Genomic DNA, 15,926 nt, shown 5'->3' on the forward strand with positions numbered 1-15,926 from the left:
ATCAGTTTTCAAATCATCACACATTGTTCTTCTGGATAAAATATTAGGGGGAAAAATTCACCTTTCCATTCCATTCAGAGGAAAACAAAGTAGAACAAATAGAAGAAACTATGAAACATTTATTTTATATATATAATTACAGTTGTAGGCATATGAAAAGTTAAGAATTTAAAATATTAACCATGCTGACTCAAGATTTAGACGATTTTTAAAAAACATATCTTGTTTGTTTTACCTTATAGATGAAAAGAAAGTTGGACCATGGTTCTGAGGTCCGCTCTTTTTCTTTGGGAAAGAAACCATGCAAAGTCTCAGAATATACAAGGTAATATTAAATATAATGATTGATTATGTCATGATTCTCAGTTTTTTAGAGTTTATTCTGAAAGTGTTTTAGTTTATTCTTGTAGAATAATAATGTTACTAGTACGGTTGACTGTTTAACACATTTTGAGATTACTAGAAATTGAGAACTATATCATTTTAAATAAGAAGAGGAATACCACCTTAGTTTATGTTTTGTTACTACTACATTTGAAGTATGACATAAGCAGAAATTATCTTATGAACAAAAATTTAAAATTACAATTTTTAAGGAATTCTAAAAAGTAAACCATAAAATATGAATATGAGCCCCTGTGTCTTGTTACTATAGCAACAGCTGTTCTAGGGTAGACATTTATGTATGGAAATTTGAAGATACGTTTATTAGCAGTGAAATAAAACAATTACTAACTAAATCTTATTTCATGAAATTAATATGTTAGAAATTTTCTTTCATGGGCTTGGTAGGTCTTAAGTTTTTAACACATACATTTCCATACCAGTAGAATAGTTTCCATAACAACTAAATATAATTGTAATCTTTTTCTATTTCAGTCTCCATCATTTTTGAATTTTACATCAGTATAAAACTTTTCCCACTCTCACACTAATTAGGCTAACTTAAGCACAATGTCTGTTGCCCAGCCAATTAAAAGTGGCTTTGAATGTCACTTGGAATGTCGCATTTTAAAATTTAAATGACAGAAGTATCTTAGAGCTTTTTTTGGTCTTTAAAACAGAATTTTTAGTATAATTGCCAGTTTTTAAAATAAGTGATTGAAACTTAACAGTAGAAACCACAAGAACTTTAAGGTTATGACGTTTCTTCCTTTCTCTCAAAATATTTCGATTTAGTTATTTTTGTTCTATAAGATGCAATACAATTAACATTGCTCAGATGCAATTTTTTATTGAACATTGTTACAGATTGTGTCTCTTACAGAAAAATAGCTTGTTTTTATTTCAGCTGTAAAAATATTTCTTTCATATGCTCTTTTATGAAATTTGAAAATCATAATAATTGGAATAGTCTTACATTCAAAAAGTGAAGAGATAATACAGAAGAGAAAAATGAAGCTATCTCTTATTCAGGAGCTGCTTTTCTGTGTGATTTTTTTTATGTTAACTGTCCCCCTTCCTGTTAGTCTTTGCCTTTTGACAGTTTTACTGTGTTTTGGCACTTCCACCAGAGGGTGTGGAGGGATAGAGAGACAAGTGAAACTATTCACTTCATTTTGCTTTTCCCTTCTAGTCATGATGAAGTATTTCTTGGATGAGAAATTTGCATTTAATGTTAAACTGTTAATGCTATTTTTTAAATGTATCAGTCTTCGATTAATATGGCTGATACAAGGACAAAGGTATTACATTGTTCACTTGTTTTTAAGGCGACTTAGAATAAATGAGTGCTGAATATTTATTACGGAGCACATTTTAGTAAAATTTGTTTTTTGTTGCTCACTTTTTATATTGACAAAGCAACTGAAAAGGCACAGGTTTTATTTTTAGCCTGTTAATACATAATTTTATTAAAGCAAAATTAGACCAAACAGCATATTTATTTCCATGTTTTTTTGGAGACTCTTGGTTAGGAAGATATATATTTGATATTTTGTCATATTTTTGACATTTGCTAATAAGATAAAACTATGATTTTTCCATCAAAAATTTGTTATAAACACATCCTATCTAGGAGAAAAAGAAAATAGAACTTACCTTTGAATTTGAAAGATAGATTTAATTATTGAATGTTAAAGATTGTCTTCGATTTATACTATTAGAGGATTTAAAGGGGGTAGATAAGAAGACTTTTCTGTAAAATCTGGTGATTGAGATACATTTTTTTAACAAAATAATGCTGGATAGAAAAAAAGCTGGAGGAGTTGTTTCATTAGTAATTTATCAGAGTTTGATTGTTAACTGTTATGATGCAATTTGTAAGTGTTCTTTGAATTTAAAATAATCAACATAGCTCAATGAATTGAGTGAGAATTTCTTTTCAAATATAATTTCGTTAAAACAGACCTTCCTGCTGCTTTTTTTCGAAGATCTTTAAAATGGATACCCAATAATTACCTTGAGTTTAGTTTAATTACATGCAGAAATTAGAAAGGAAACTTTAATATATTCATAATATAGTTATATATCTATATTCTTTCTGCTGTTAATTGATCATTTTTAGGGTAGTTAGACAATTTTAGAGAGATCATCTAGTCATCCTCATTTTACTGGTGGCAGAATTGAATTTCAAGTTTGTTTGAGACTGTTAAATCTCAAAATTTAAATTACTGTATAAAAATGTTTAGATGATCTTATTTAGTTTTGTATATAAGTTCTTAATACCTGTTTTGAATAAATGTATTTCTAATCAAGACTGAGTTCTGTCAACTATTCAGACCAAGCTTTATAAATAGCAATAAAAAAATTGGAAATATTATAGGCATCTGGGGCAAACTTAAGGAATAATGTGATTCTTGAAATTCAAAACATTTGAACATAGTATTTCTATGTATGAGTTTTTTAAAGCATTAATAAAGTATCACAACCCTTTGTATAAAGAAAATTTAAACTTTTATTTATGTCACTGAAGACCAGTCATAGAAGAAGTGGGACTTGTATGTTCTAAGGAAATATTTTAACATTATTTGTATATATTAACAACTTGGAGTTTTGTCATGGAGATTCTGTTATTTGGTTGCAATTAGCATTTCTGCGATAATAGCAGGTGTTACGTAGGAGGGAGGAAACTTACTGTAAGAACCGCAAATAGGTTTTGTTTACCTGTGATCTCTGGGAAGAAATGTAATTACCTGAATTGATGATTGAAATATGCCAGATCATCATTCTTTGTACTAGAACCTATTATTAATAAGCATCTATTTTTGCTTTCACTCTTGCTTTTTTCCTTTTTTCCTTCCTCTCCTTTTTTTTTTTTTTTTTTTTTTTTGTAGTACCACTGGGCTTGTACCATGTTCAGCAACACCAACAACTTTTGGGGACCTCAGAGCAGCCAATGGCCAAGGGCAACAACGACGCCGAATTACATCTGTCCAGCCACCTACAGGCCTCCAGGAATGGCTGAAAATGTTTCAGGTGACATATCTGAACATAGTACTTGAGATGCCTCACTTAATTGCTGCAAAATAAGGGATTAATCATCCATAAAAAAAGAAGGAAGCACTTTTACATACTATTCTATGGATGAACCTTGAAATCATTCTGCCAAGTGAAAGAAGCCAAACACAAAAGACCACATGTTGATTCTCTTTATATAAAATGTCCAGAATAGGCAAATCCACAGAGACAGAAAGTAGATTAATGGTTGCCTGGCAATGGGGGGAGGAGAAGGACTAACTGCCAATAGGTACAGATTTTCATTTTGGGGTGATGGAATGTTCTGGAATTGGATAGTGGCGATGGTTGCACAACAGAGTGAATATACTGGGAAGCACTGAAGTATACACTTTAAAATGGTGAATGTTATGTGATGTATATTTCAATTTTAAAATGCTATTAAAAACAAGGGAACTCAATTTTTGAGTGTCATAATTGAGGAAGTCCAATACTTATTTGTGTAACTGTGCACTGACATTTTTTTTTAATTGGTTTTTAAATAATAAGACCGACCTTCCTCTTCTCCTTTGTTTGAATTTCTGGGTTGTCTAGTTTTCTAAACTGCTTTGCTTGTAAGTTAGGCATTTAAGAGTAATTTAAGAACCATGCTAGCTAGAGTTAATACAGCTTCTTTTCTTCAGTGCCATGCTTGTATATGGCTTACCGTACTTGAATCCTAATTACTGTATTTTAATAGTATTTATATTTTTTGGACATTTACAGGGAAGATTGGTTACAACCAAACCCTGAATATTATGAATTTTGTAACCTAAGATAGTGATATTACATTGATTTATCTCTTCTTCCAGTAAGATAATGCGTATAAATCAAGTGTTTAGCAAAATACATGGCAAGGATTAAGTACTCACTCAGTTATTCGTTGTAAATAAATAATATAAATTATGTAAAGTGAAGATATGATATTAGCCTCCATACTAATGTAAAATGAATCTACTACCCTACCTCTGGCTGCATGAATGGTTAGGTATTTAATCAATGCATAAGGGAATAATGGTTGATAAAGATGATACTTTATTTGACTTTTAGTGTTTCAGATTTTAAAGTGTTCACTTTGTAAACCCTAATATTTTAAATACCTAGATGAATATGAGATAAATGTGTCTATTTTTTTCTTCTGTAGCTGGAAAAGTAACTTGGAGCACTATTGCTTTTAAATGGATTTTTAAAATTATTTTCTACCCTTAAGGTGATTTCTGAAAAACTAGGATAACCTTTTTTTGGTTGGTAACTGAAAGATTTGAGCCTTGCTCTCAACAGGGATTAGTTTTTCCCCTGGTTGAGACAAAAGTGTCTCAAGACATTTTTCATTTTTGTAACTGAGGGGATGAGGGCACAGGACACTGCTGGTATCTAGTAAGTAGAGGGAATATAAAGGACGATCTCCATGCCAAAGAATTATCCAGCCCAGAATGTCAATGGTACTAAAGAATCTGGGTTAGAGGAATGAAAATTATATTTTATTGTTATTAAAATGTTATAAGCCACTGCAATTACAAAGAATTTTTTTAAGTTTTCATTTTCATAGTCATTTGTTGATTAAACTTACCTTTTCCCCAAGGATTATTCCTACCCCACCCCCCTGAGTTATTTTGCCTCTAGTTCATGATGGTTTGTAAAATGTTAATTAATTTTTATTTTTTCCTATGCATGCCCTCAGAATTCTGAATTTTTAATTTTGTCCCATCCTTTTAAAAGGAAATCTTTCCATCAATAAGAGGTGAAAATAAAACTCAGACACTTATATAGCCTTAAAAAAAATTTAAATATTTTTATCATCTCTGATTAAGCCAAAGAGGTAGGAATATGGTTGTGTGTTGCCATGCTAGCACATGCATATAGTGCGAACAGCATATATCATTCTGATTTCATATCACATGATTTCACTGATTTAATATTTTTATAAGAAAATACTAACATGATTGAAAATTACACTATTAGCAATAGTTTTATCATCACTGTAGAAAACCTCCAAAATGCTTATTTTGTGTGAAAAGGCTTATTTCTCATCAGAAGGTAGTTCAGAGTAAGATTTACTTTTTCTGTGGTAGGGCTCGTTTTTTCCAACGTTTTGGAATACTTGAATATTCTTTGCTTACTATCTAGGATATTTCTCAATTTTAAGGGGACTCTCTAATATTGATCCATAGGAAGAGGCATTTCAGCTTTATTTTAGTCAGGATATTTTAGAGAGTTCATTGTACACCGTTTGCTTGTTTAGCTAGTTCATGCTTTTTAAATGAAATGTCCAAATGTTACCACATACTGTATTTCATCAAGTCTGAGACACCATAGATTTTTTTAGATGCATTCCAATTTCAGAAATGTTAATATTTAAAAAAAAAAAAACTTTATTCAATAAGCTAAAGAATGTTAGACTAGCTTTTGGTCCTGTGAAAGAAGTAGGTACAGTGAAAAAACCTTGTTCTTAGTTAACAGGAATAGCATGTGGAATTACCCTGCAGGTATAGTATTTTAATTTTTTTATTTTCAGATAAATATTCTGTAGCAAAGAAATCTGTAGCAACAAAAGGTCAACTAGACAGGTAGATCAGGACCTTCATCTTTTGAGTACCATGTCTGTCTCTGACACACCCAAGGCCTCATTGTTGTACACTGCCCTTTATTTTCAGGGCTGGTCCCAGAGTAACTAGAAATGATTCACTTGCCTAAAGGCTTACAGTGCTTTAATGTCTAACTTGTAGAGATATAATTTCATAATAAAGTGGGGAAGTCATGAGTTGACCTATGTGAGAGAGTTGAGGGATAATTAAACTGGCATGATTTCTACAAATATGCTTTGGGGGCATTTCATGATGACTTTTCTGTTGCATAATAAGCAGTATGGGAGAGCTTGTCCCCTTACTGTTCTGCTATTGCTCCTAAGGCAGTGATACAGCATTGTTTTGGTCCAGCTCCATCAATTCTGACAGAGTAGTCTGTACTCTGTTTATAAATTGAGTGTGAACAAATGATATTCCATTTTGCATAAAAGAGGACTGAAATAGAATGCCACTGGAAAATAGAAGTGCAAATTAAAGACAAAAACCAAAAAAAAAATAGAAATTTTATACCATTTGAATTTTCAGTAGCCATTGATCCACTTTGTATGGCAGTCAGATTGATGCTTCAGATTAATTTAGGGAAGCGAGTTGGTCATTTGTTTGGCTTGTTTATATCATTCAGGTGCTAATAAATGGTTTTTCACTTAAAATTTTGAGACTAATTACATGAACATTATTTTATATTGAAATTTGTATTCAGAAGCATCTTGAGAATAGCACAAATGACTTAGAAGGACAACTTCTTAGTTCAAATTTTGACATTGTCTCTTAAAAACAATAACTTCATTAATATATAACCAGTCTTACCTTTATTTTCACACTCTATAAAACACATAACATTAAAAAGTTGTCAAAGGGGAGAAAACATGTACATCTGCTTAAAGTTATACTTGGAAATATATTGGAGACTCAACAAATATTAGTTTCTTCCCTTGGTCAAGAAATAATCTTAGTGGACCTCAGAAATGTTCTCAATCTAAAAAGGGACCGTTAACACTGGTTTCACAGTGTTGGTGTGAGGATCAAAGATAAAGTGATATGGAAGAACTTTAACCTTACACAGATGTCATTAGCTTTGCATTATTTTAATTAAAGAATATTTGAATTAAGCTATTTATGTACTTTGAAAAGATGTTATACTAAAAATATTTTAAAATGGTAAGTATAAAATATGTTTTATTTATTTTATACTTAAAATATCAAAAATGTGTTTTGATATTAAAAATGGAGGAAAAATTTCTCCATTGAAAGATTTAATTAGGTTTCATGGGAACACTTAGAAACTGTACATGTTCTCAAACCTACTTTATTTACATCTTATTCGCTACTCAACAAAAAATTAAAACCCACAGGATGGTGCCAAAAATTGAATTTATTATTACTTTGAAATTGTACTTGGGACACAGTGATTTAAAAACCTTGTTTTGTGTGAAGGACTTGAAGAAAGTCATGTATTGGAGCTAGAGAAGACTAAGGGAACATGTGATGTCTGTTTTTAATATATTAATGACTTTTGTATAAAAGTAGGAAAAGACTCATTCTTGGTTTCTTCAGAAAGTGAAACCTGAATCATGTTCTTTGAGTCAGATTTTGGCATTAAGTTAAACTTAACAATTAAAACTGGCCCACAGTAGAATGGGAGATAAGTTACTCGAATCCTGGAAGTGTTCAAACAGCCTGGATAACCATGTGCTAGAGGTGCTAGAGAAGTGAATTCTTTACCACATGAAATTCAGGTGCAGTACTACCCAAGATCATAAAACAGTCTGTCTAATTGGGACACTAAAGATCATCCAGACCAGTGGTTCACAAGTGCTGCTTTGGATCATCTACATCAACACTGGATGAGCTGTTTGTTTAAAAAATAAAATGTCTTCAGCCACTGAATCAGACTCTCTGCTGTTGGGTCTTAGAACTCAGTAATTCTTGCTACCCTTGATCAGCATTTGGGAACCACTGGCCTGGACCAAGCCTCTCGCTCTGTAGGTGGGTTCTCTGAGACTCAGACTCATTAAGAGACTTCCATGTGGTTCTACAGTGAGTTTCCTGGTGAAGCCCAGGCTCTTGATTGCAGTTCAGTGCTCCTTCTACTCTTCTCTACTACCTCTATGCTCTAATTTACCTGAAATAAAACACCACTTCCATGGGGAATTTTCAAATTTGCATTTGCAATTTTGTCCTCAAATTAAAATTTACTTCTGAACCTGGGATGTTTTTCCTCTCCCCTTCAATATGTTCCAACAAGACTACATGAAAGGCCAAAGGAAGTACTTTTTTTTTTTTTCCTCTTTTCCGAGAACCACTTCTCAAGTAGCAGTAAAATAATAATTAAAAGAGTTATCCAACACTTTGCTTTTGCAGATAAACCAAGGCCTGAAGAGGTTAAATTGTAACCTAATTATAATGACAGTTATCTCCTAAAATTATTTCCTGATCCCCAATTCAGTTTTCTCTCAACTATTCTTCGTTAATGGTTGCTGTAGGTTACTTCATATACACACATGTAGTCATTAGCTGCAAGGGTTTCATGTTAATGTATATGTCCCTTGCTGCTTAATTGTATATATACAAAATTTGAAACCACTCTTGGAGCCAGAATCAGCAAGCAAGCCCTAGTGATACCATCAAATACAAAGAATAGAAACACTCTCTAGAGATAAAATTGAGATGACAGCATTAATCTAGAGATAGTATTTCCTGATTCTTTTGGGACTCATTTATTTATTCAATAAATATTTATTAAGCACCTTTTCTGTGCGAGGCCCTACTTGGGTGTGGTATGCAATAGTGAAAAAAACAGACAAAAAACCCTTTTTCATGAAACCTGCATTCTAGTCAGAAGGGGATGAGGTGAATGGGTTTGGAACTGGTTACAATTTTAGAAAGATTGCTCAGGGAAGGAAATAAGGAAGCAAGGCATGTAGGTATCTAGGGAAACAATGTTCCAAGGAACAGCAAGGAAAGATGTTGTGAAACTGAGTATGCCTGGAGTGTTTACAGCACAGAAAGAGTGTGTATGGCAGAGCAGAGTAAATAAGAGGAAAAGTAATGGGAAATTGGTATGTTGCAGGCCACCCTAAGGACTGATTTCTACTTTGGGTGAAATGAAAAGCCATTAGAAGGTTTTAAGAAGGTTAAGACTTTAACAGTAGCACCGAGTACAGTGTGGAGAATAGAACAAAGAGGCAAAGGTAGAAAACTGGAAGACCACTTAGGGAGTTACAGGAGTAATGTAGGTGAGACATACTGGTAGCTCAATCCAGTGTAGTAATAGTCAGATTGTGGATATATTTTAAAGTTTAAGGCTATGAGTTCATTTGGATCAAAACTGTCTGATGGTAAAAGAGAGGGAGGAGTCAGGAATGACCAAAGACTTCTTGGCCTGAGTAACTGGTAAAATAGAGTTTATTTTACTGAAATGAGGAAGACTGTGAAAGTATAGATTTGGAGGGAAAGATCATAGACATGTTAAGTTTCAATTACATATCCAAAAATAGATGTTGAAAAAGCAACAACATACATAGGTCTGAAGTTCAGGAAGGACTCCAGGCTGGAGAGAGGAAAGCTGTTTTTATGGTCCAGATCTTTGTTTAGAATCACCAAAGAGATGTGATTTTAACCAATAGAACTGTTGAATATGTATGGTCAGTGGAAACAGTCTCATTTTCTTATGCTACTCATCTTTATCAGTGGTATACTTTTTAATAAAATAACACGAAGTAACATCTACTGAGTGTATATATAATTTAAATTGAGACATTTTTAATTGTCTTTGATTCTTATTACAGATTATTTAAAATAAAAATGCATCGTTTCAAATATTGTTTAGAGTCTTAGATATATTTTGTTATACAGGCATGATTTTTTTCCATGTACTTTTTCTTAAATATATGGAAACTTCTGACACAGTTTCAGATACTTAGCTAAGGTCTGAATTAGATGTTTATCATCTGTTCGTCTGCCCTGTCTTCTTTAATTCTACACCCTATCCTCCAAAAGCCTTGATAAAAGATATGTCTCATATATTAGCTTTTTTTTTGAGACAAAGTCTCACCCTGTCACCCAGGCTGGAGTGCAGTAGCGTGATCATAGCTCATTGCAGACTTGACCTCCTGCCACAGCCCCCCAAATAGGTGGGACTACAGGCGCATTCCACCATGCCTGGCTGATTTATTATTTTTTTATGGAGACAAGGTCTCATTATGTTGCCAGGCTGGTCTCAAATTCCTGAGCTCCAGTGATCCTCCTGCCTCTGCCTCCCAAAACTGCTGGGATTACGGGCATGAGCCTACGCACCTGGCCTAAAGCTACATTTTAATCAAGTCAGCATAGTTATCCATCACTCAAAATGAGCATGTCCTTATACTAGTGTCCATGCGTTGTCTGTGATGTAGATGGAGAGGAATAGCATTTTATCAAAACCCACCTCAAATCCTGTGAGGGATGTGAATCAATAAATTAATGAGTTTGTTCTGTTGATACCAAATGGAGAGACATGAGTGGAGATTGATCACTATAAGTTATGTCAAAGAGGTAAGTTTAAACCAGTATTTGAAGTTATGTGAGAGAAACCAAACAAGATAATTAAACTTCAAATTAACTGCTTTTAATTGGTCACGTGTATACATATACATGTTTATGAGTATTTTACATTTCTATGTATAATAAGTCCTCCCCCTGACCAAAAAAGGTACAAAGTAAGACTCAGGGTGAATGTTCTGGATGCATGTATTTGTAGAAGCAAAAGGAAGGGACACAACTGGTTGGAACCTGTATTTCCTTAACATTAGGTGGTAATATGGAATATACTGTGGAAATAAATACCATTGAAATGTTTTATGGTATTGCCAATTTAACACATACTTTATGATAAGAAAGATGAGAAGAAGTTCATTGTAGATTCCACAGAGGTAAATAAAAAGTATTCCAAATACAGCTCCTCTTATCCTTAGTGTATCTCTTGTCAGTTATTACATATTTCATGTCTTGGATCAAGTTTTCTTGTTTGGACAAGAAATGGAATGGCAAAATCCAGATCTTTTTAGCTGAAAACTTCACCTATTCTGTATTCACCCACTTCTGAAGTGGACACAATAATTCTTACAATGGTACTTAAATCAGTATAGACTTGCAGAAAGAAAGGCCTGCTTAAGAATGTTCTTTCATTTAAATATTATGAGGTTAATTAAATGTGTGAAATTGTAACATTTTGAATTATTCACATGGCATTTTAGTTTTTCCTTTTAAGAACCATGGCTTTTCTGTGCAGGTGTTCTTCACTGGGGGGAAAATAATAATGTTTTAAGATGATCCCCTGATGTCATTTAAAGGAACTCTTATTTCTGAAGCATAATTGTGTGTTTTTGTGTTTTTATAGTGTATCTCTTTCTTACCCGCTTTTGGCCTTTATTTATATTCTAATTTTACCCCTATCAGCTACTATTTTCTATTGTTTATTGTTTTTATTCTTTATTCAGTTTTCTATTGTGTATTTGTTTTCACATAACAAATCAAAGCCTGTTTAATTTGTGGAAGACACTTGTCAAATGTGTAATATATCCAGTTACTGATTTTTCTCTGAATGATGTTGCTCGTCTCCTTTCAGATGATGCCTTATTAAAACCGTCTAATTTTATGGTGCTCAAAATTGTCAAAATTTTCTATTATTTACTCAGTAACCCAAAATGATGTTTCTGGAATAAAATTTTGGCTTCTCAATTAGTGACTTGGTGGTAGATGAACATATAACCATTATAATAATGTAATGAAAAACTATTTTTCTGTCAAACATGATTTTTTTTAAACCTTTTACAAAATGAAAGTGGTTGGTAAGCGATGAAATTAAATGCATTCTTCAATGCCTTGTGGAAAAAATGTCACCGTAAGGAGCCACTTTTTATACAATTCTACCTTGTTCAACTATGTTTGTGTGTAGATGTGAGTTTTCCTTTATAAGCCTATAATTTGGGACATCTGTTAACACAATAAAAATTTCTAATTCTCTTTGATAGAGCTGGAGCGGACCAGAGAAATTGCTTGCTTTAGATGAACTCATTGATAGTTGTGAACCAACACAAGTAAAACATATGATGCAAGTGATAGAACCCCAGTTTCAACGAGACTTCATTTCATTGCTCCCTAAAGAGGTAAAGATTATCAATTACATTCTTCATTGGGTGTTATTTGAATATATAACTCAACAGCTACCACCTTTAAACATTGTCATGCTAATTATTGTATTCAGTATTGTCAGTTTGACACTCTTAATTAGTGGTAAAGAGGGCTATAAATTGATACATTGCCATGACTTAATAATGTAATTGTCAGATTAAAGTATGCATATGGACTAAGTAACTCTTTTCCACTACTTGAATAAGTCATATATATGAGAGTAACTATTGAGTTTCACTAATTTGATTATTTATTTACCAATATTTTTTTGCCGGGTTATTTGAAGCCCAGCCTTTAGTTATCTTGGTATATTCATTATAGTAGATTTTTTAAAATTCTGACCTTATTAAAATAGCAATATTTTTTCTCTTATTTTATTGTATATCTTAAGTCCCTTCAAGACCAATAGTTTTTCTGTGGTACTTACATCGTGTAATTATTTTAAATACAAATATTATAATTTCACGTGTGTATATTTTTCTAATCATTCTCCTCCCCATCTCCATTACACAAATACAGATATCCCATACTACTTATATGCTAAAAGCACTTCTTTGGGAATTATTTATGCCTATTTCTTTTTATATTTTTATGTAAGCTGAAACTATTATAGACTGATTATATGGGCATTCATAACTATTATATGGGCATTCATAACTATAAATAAGGCATAGTTTAGATACAGTTCCTTTATTGATATTATAGACCTAGTAATTTTATTTTGTCAGTGAACAGAAATAATATAACATTAAATAATCAGCATCACCATGATTTTTTTGTAAGTCATATGTGTATGCCACTAGTTATATATCAGCTAAGAATACAATATAAAATAGTAATATACCATTTCAAATTATCCTGAAACTTCAAATTTGAACAGAAACGGAGTCATTTTTTAAGATTATCATTCTAAATATCCTAATGATATTAAAGGTAGTCCCAATTAGAATTGCATGTTGGATATGAATAAAATAGTTGTGTCATATTTAATGCATGGAACCAGCAAAGAGCAAAGTATAGAAAATCTCTTCTTCCTGAAATGCGTTTTCTGCTGAGTGCTTTTTAAAAATGACGTTGGCCCAGAAGAAAATTTTTAGTTTTGCTAACTCGTTCTAAAACTGAATCCTTTGAATAGATTTAGCTTATGAAAGTGACATCAGCTCTCTTTGCTTCCAGAAGGGCATTAATAATGGGAAACACTTACATAAGTATTTGACTGAAAGTGATTTTCTTCACCTTTGATGTATTCTCCGTAGTTTTCTTAGTGATATCCTCCGTATTTTAGAGGGTATCATTTTGGTTAAAAGGCAGACTTTCTCATTTCATTTTTTTCTCTTATTTCTAATAATGGTGAGGTTTTTGGTTTGTTTTGCTTTATTTGAATTTCCATAATAACTTCTTAACATGCAAAATGTGGTTTAAGATCAGAATATGAAAGTATTCTGAAAAATCTAAGAATTAAAAACAAATAATCAATAACCAGGGTAAATCCAATAAAGATTCTTTCGGTTTAAGTGTTCTTTTAAGGATTGCCTGGGGAAAAAGAAGTGAAATTAGATAGGAGACTAAGGGAGAGCCTTGGTTTAGCATATCATCTGTGTTTCCCTCTTGTTTTCAACTACCAGGAAAAACATTTCCTGTTTTGAAAAATGCTTGTCTATGTGGATAAATAATGGTATAGAAAATATTATCTTCTCAGAAACAAAGTATTATTATTTAAAACGTTATTACCTTCTTGTCAGGAAATGGACTTATTTTTCTTATAATTCCTTTGGACATATCAAAACTATTTACAAACATTTACTTACTAATCTCAAAAAGCTTGACGAAAGTCTCACTAGTTTCACATGGGAGGGTTGTGATGAATAACATTGTCTTTATTTTATAAGTGAATACCAGGAAAATCATAATCTTATAGTAGGTGATCTAGGGCAAAACCTGAAATTCTTAATAGAGGATTAGCCAACATTAAAAAAAAATTTTTTTTCCTTGACTAGTTTAATCCACTGAAATACAGCAAATCTGGGAAAATACTGGCTACCTTCTATGTACAACGTGGTTGTCTTTTATATAGGTTATAGAGAAAAATAAAAAATAGCAATTCTTATAGAGTTGGACAAGGAAAAGATAATTATCTGAAATAGGTTTCAATTCAAGAGCTTTTCTCTGGCAGAAGTGGTCTTTAGGAAGAAATACTTATCTGAGTTTTACCTTTAAAACAAATGAATAGAAAACTGCATTAACTGCATGACTTGGCTATAAGAAACCCGTAACTCCCTACCATAGTGGTGGGACAGACAGAGTCTCACTCTGTTGCCCAGGCTAGGGTGCAGCAGAATGATCATAGCTCACTGCAGCCTCAAACTCCTAGGCTCAAACGATTCTCCTATCTTAGCCTCTTGAGTAACTAGGACTACAGGCATGTGCCACCACACTTGGTTAATTTTTTGCGGGGGTGGGGGTGGGCATAGGGGCGGATGTCCCTTTTATGAGAGTACTAATTCCATTCATGAGGACTCCAACCTCGTGACCTAATTATTTTCCAAACACCTCACTTCCTACATTGAGGGTTAGGATTTCAACATGAATTTGAGGGAATATAGACATTCAGTCCATTTCAGAGCCCTACATGACAAAACCTTGCTTCCTTTGAGGGAACTGGTATACTCCCTCATAATACATAGTAAGAATCATGCAACTAATTGCTATTTTCTTTTTGGCCTGGCAGTTTAATTCAAAACCTTGTAAGACATACCTTGTTGGCAGCATATTTGTGCTCTACTTTTTCTCTAGTTTAACCTTCTTTTCTGATTTTTTAATTTGTGTTTTTTTTGTTTTGCTTTGTGTATTTTGTGTATTGCTTAGATGTTTTGATGGAACTGGCTAGATGTAAATAGGCAAACATTTAATAAGTTGAAGTTCTTGGTTGAGTTAGGGTCTTCACTACTTTTAAGGAAGGTGTGCCAGTAACCTATAGAGTTAGCACTTCAACTTTCTTTAGCGCCTTAGTATTTCTTTATGTTTCTCTTTAATGCACTGGACTAGATGATCTCATAATCACTATTAATGCTGGAAATTTTACCTGGTGATTTGGGGATATACTTTTGAAATCTAAGCTATTCTGGATTTGTTGTTTCCTAGTCTTTAAGATCCATTGACTATTTCTGTATATTACCTGATTTCTACTTTAGTTAGGTAACTAAAGCAAAGAAAAGAATAGACTTTTTCTGTTTTTAGATAAATATCTTAGTCATTAATTAGCATCTCTTTTGCACAAATATTTTTGTGCCTGATAACTTCTATGTTAAATTACAATTACACACAGACTAATAATGGTAACATCACATTACTGCTATACTGACACAAAGTGAACTTGCTTAGGCTTTGATTGATTGCTAATTCCCAAATTAAGTGGCTTTTGGAGTATCCATTAAGTACAATATTGAGATTACATATGTGTGAGTATTGTTGAATATAGTTATACCTTTTTATTTTAAACGACTCAGCTTCTCTGCATAATACTGGTCTTCTCTGATATACCAAAAGTAATTATTTCACAAAAAGTTTTTCACTATCATTCATCAGTAGTAGTAGTAAACTGAATACCGACTGGTTGGAGTATTTTGTATACACAGTACTTACTGAGTATACTGAATATATAATATTCAACAAATACATAGTAAATATGTAATTAATGGTAAGTTTTTGCTATTGTTGTTGAGACAGAATCTTGCT

At 32.5% G+C, this 15,926-nt stretch overlaps 1 protein-coding gene across 4 annotated transcripts in view; it reads left to right on the forward strand.

The window, feature by feature from the left end:
• FBXW7 (F-box and WD repeat domain containing 7, E3 ubiquitin protein ligase) overlaps positions 1-15,926 on the forward strand; it is a 222,428-nt gene that overhangs the window by 193,870 nt on the left and 12,632 nt on the right. For all 4 annotated transcript variants that reach the window (XM_011973227.1, XM_011973228.1, XM_011973231.1 and 1 more), the window contains 3 exons: positions 243-325; positions 3,276-3,417; positions 12,032-12,166. In XM_011973227.1, the coding sequence (XP_011828617.1) occupies positions 243-325; positions 3,276-3,417; positions 12,032-12,166 (360 nt within the window). The remainder of the gene's footprint in view (positions 1-242; positions 326-3,275; positions 3,418-12,031; positions 12,167-15,926) is intronic.

Source organism: Mandrillus leucophaeus, unplaced genomic scaffold (assembly GCF_000951045.1).
Source record: "Mandrillus leucophaeus isolate KB7577 unplaced genomic scaffold, Mleu.le_1.0 Scaffold136, whole genome shotgun sequence".
In the NCBI taxonomy this organism is placed as follows: domain Eukaryota; kingdom Metazoa; phylum Chordata; class Mammalia; order Primates; family Cercopithecidae; genus Mandrillus; species Mandrillus leucophaeus.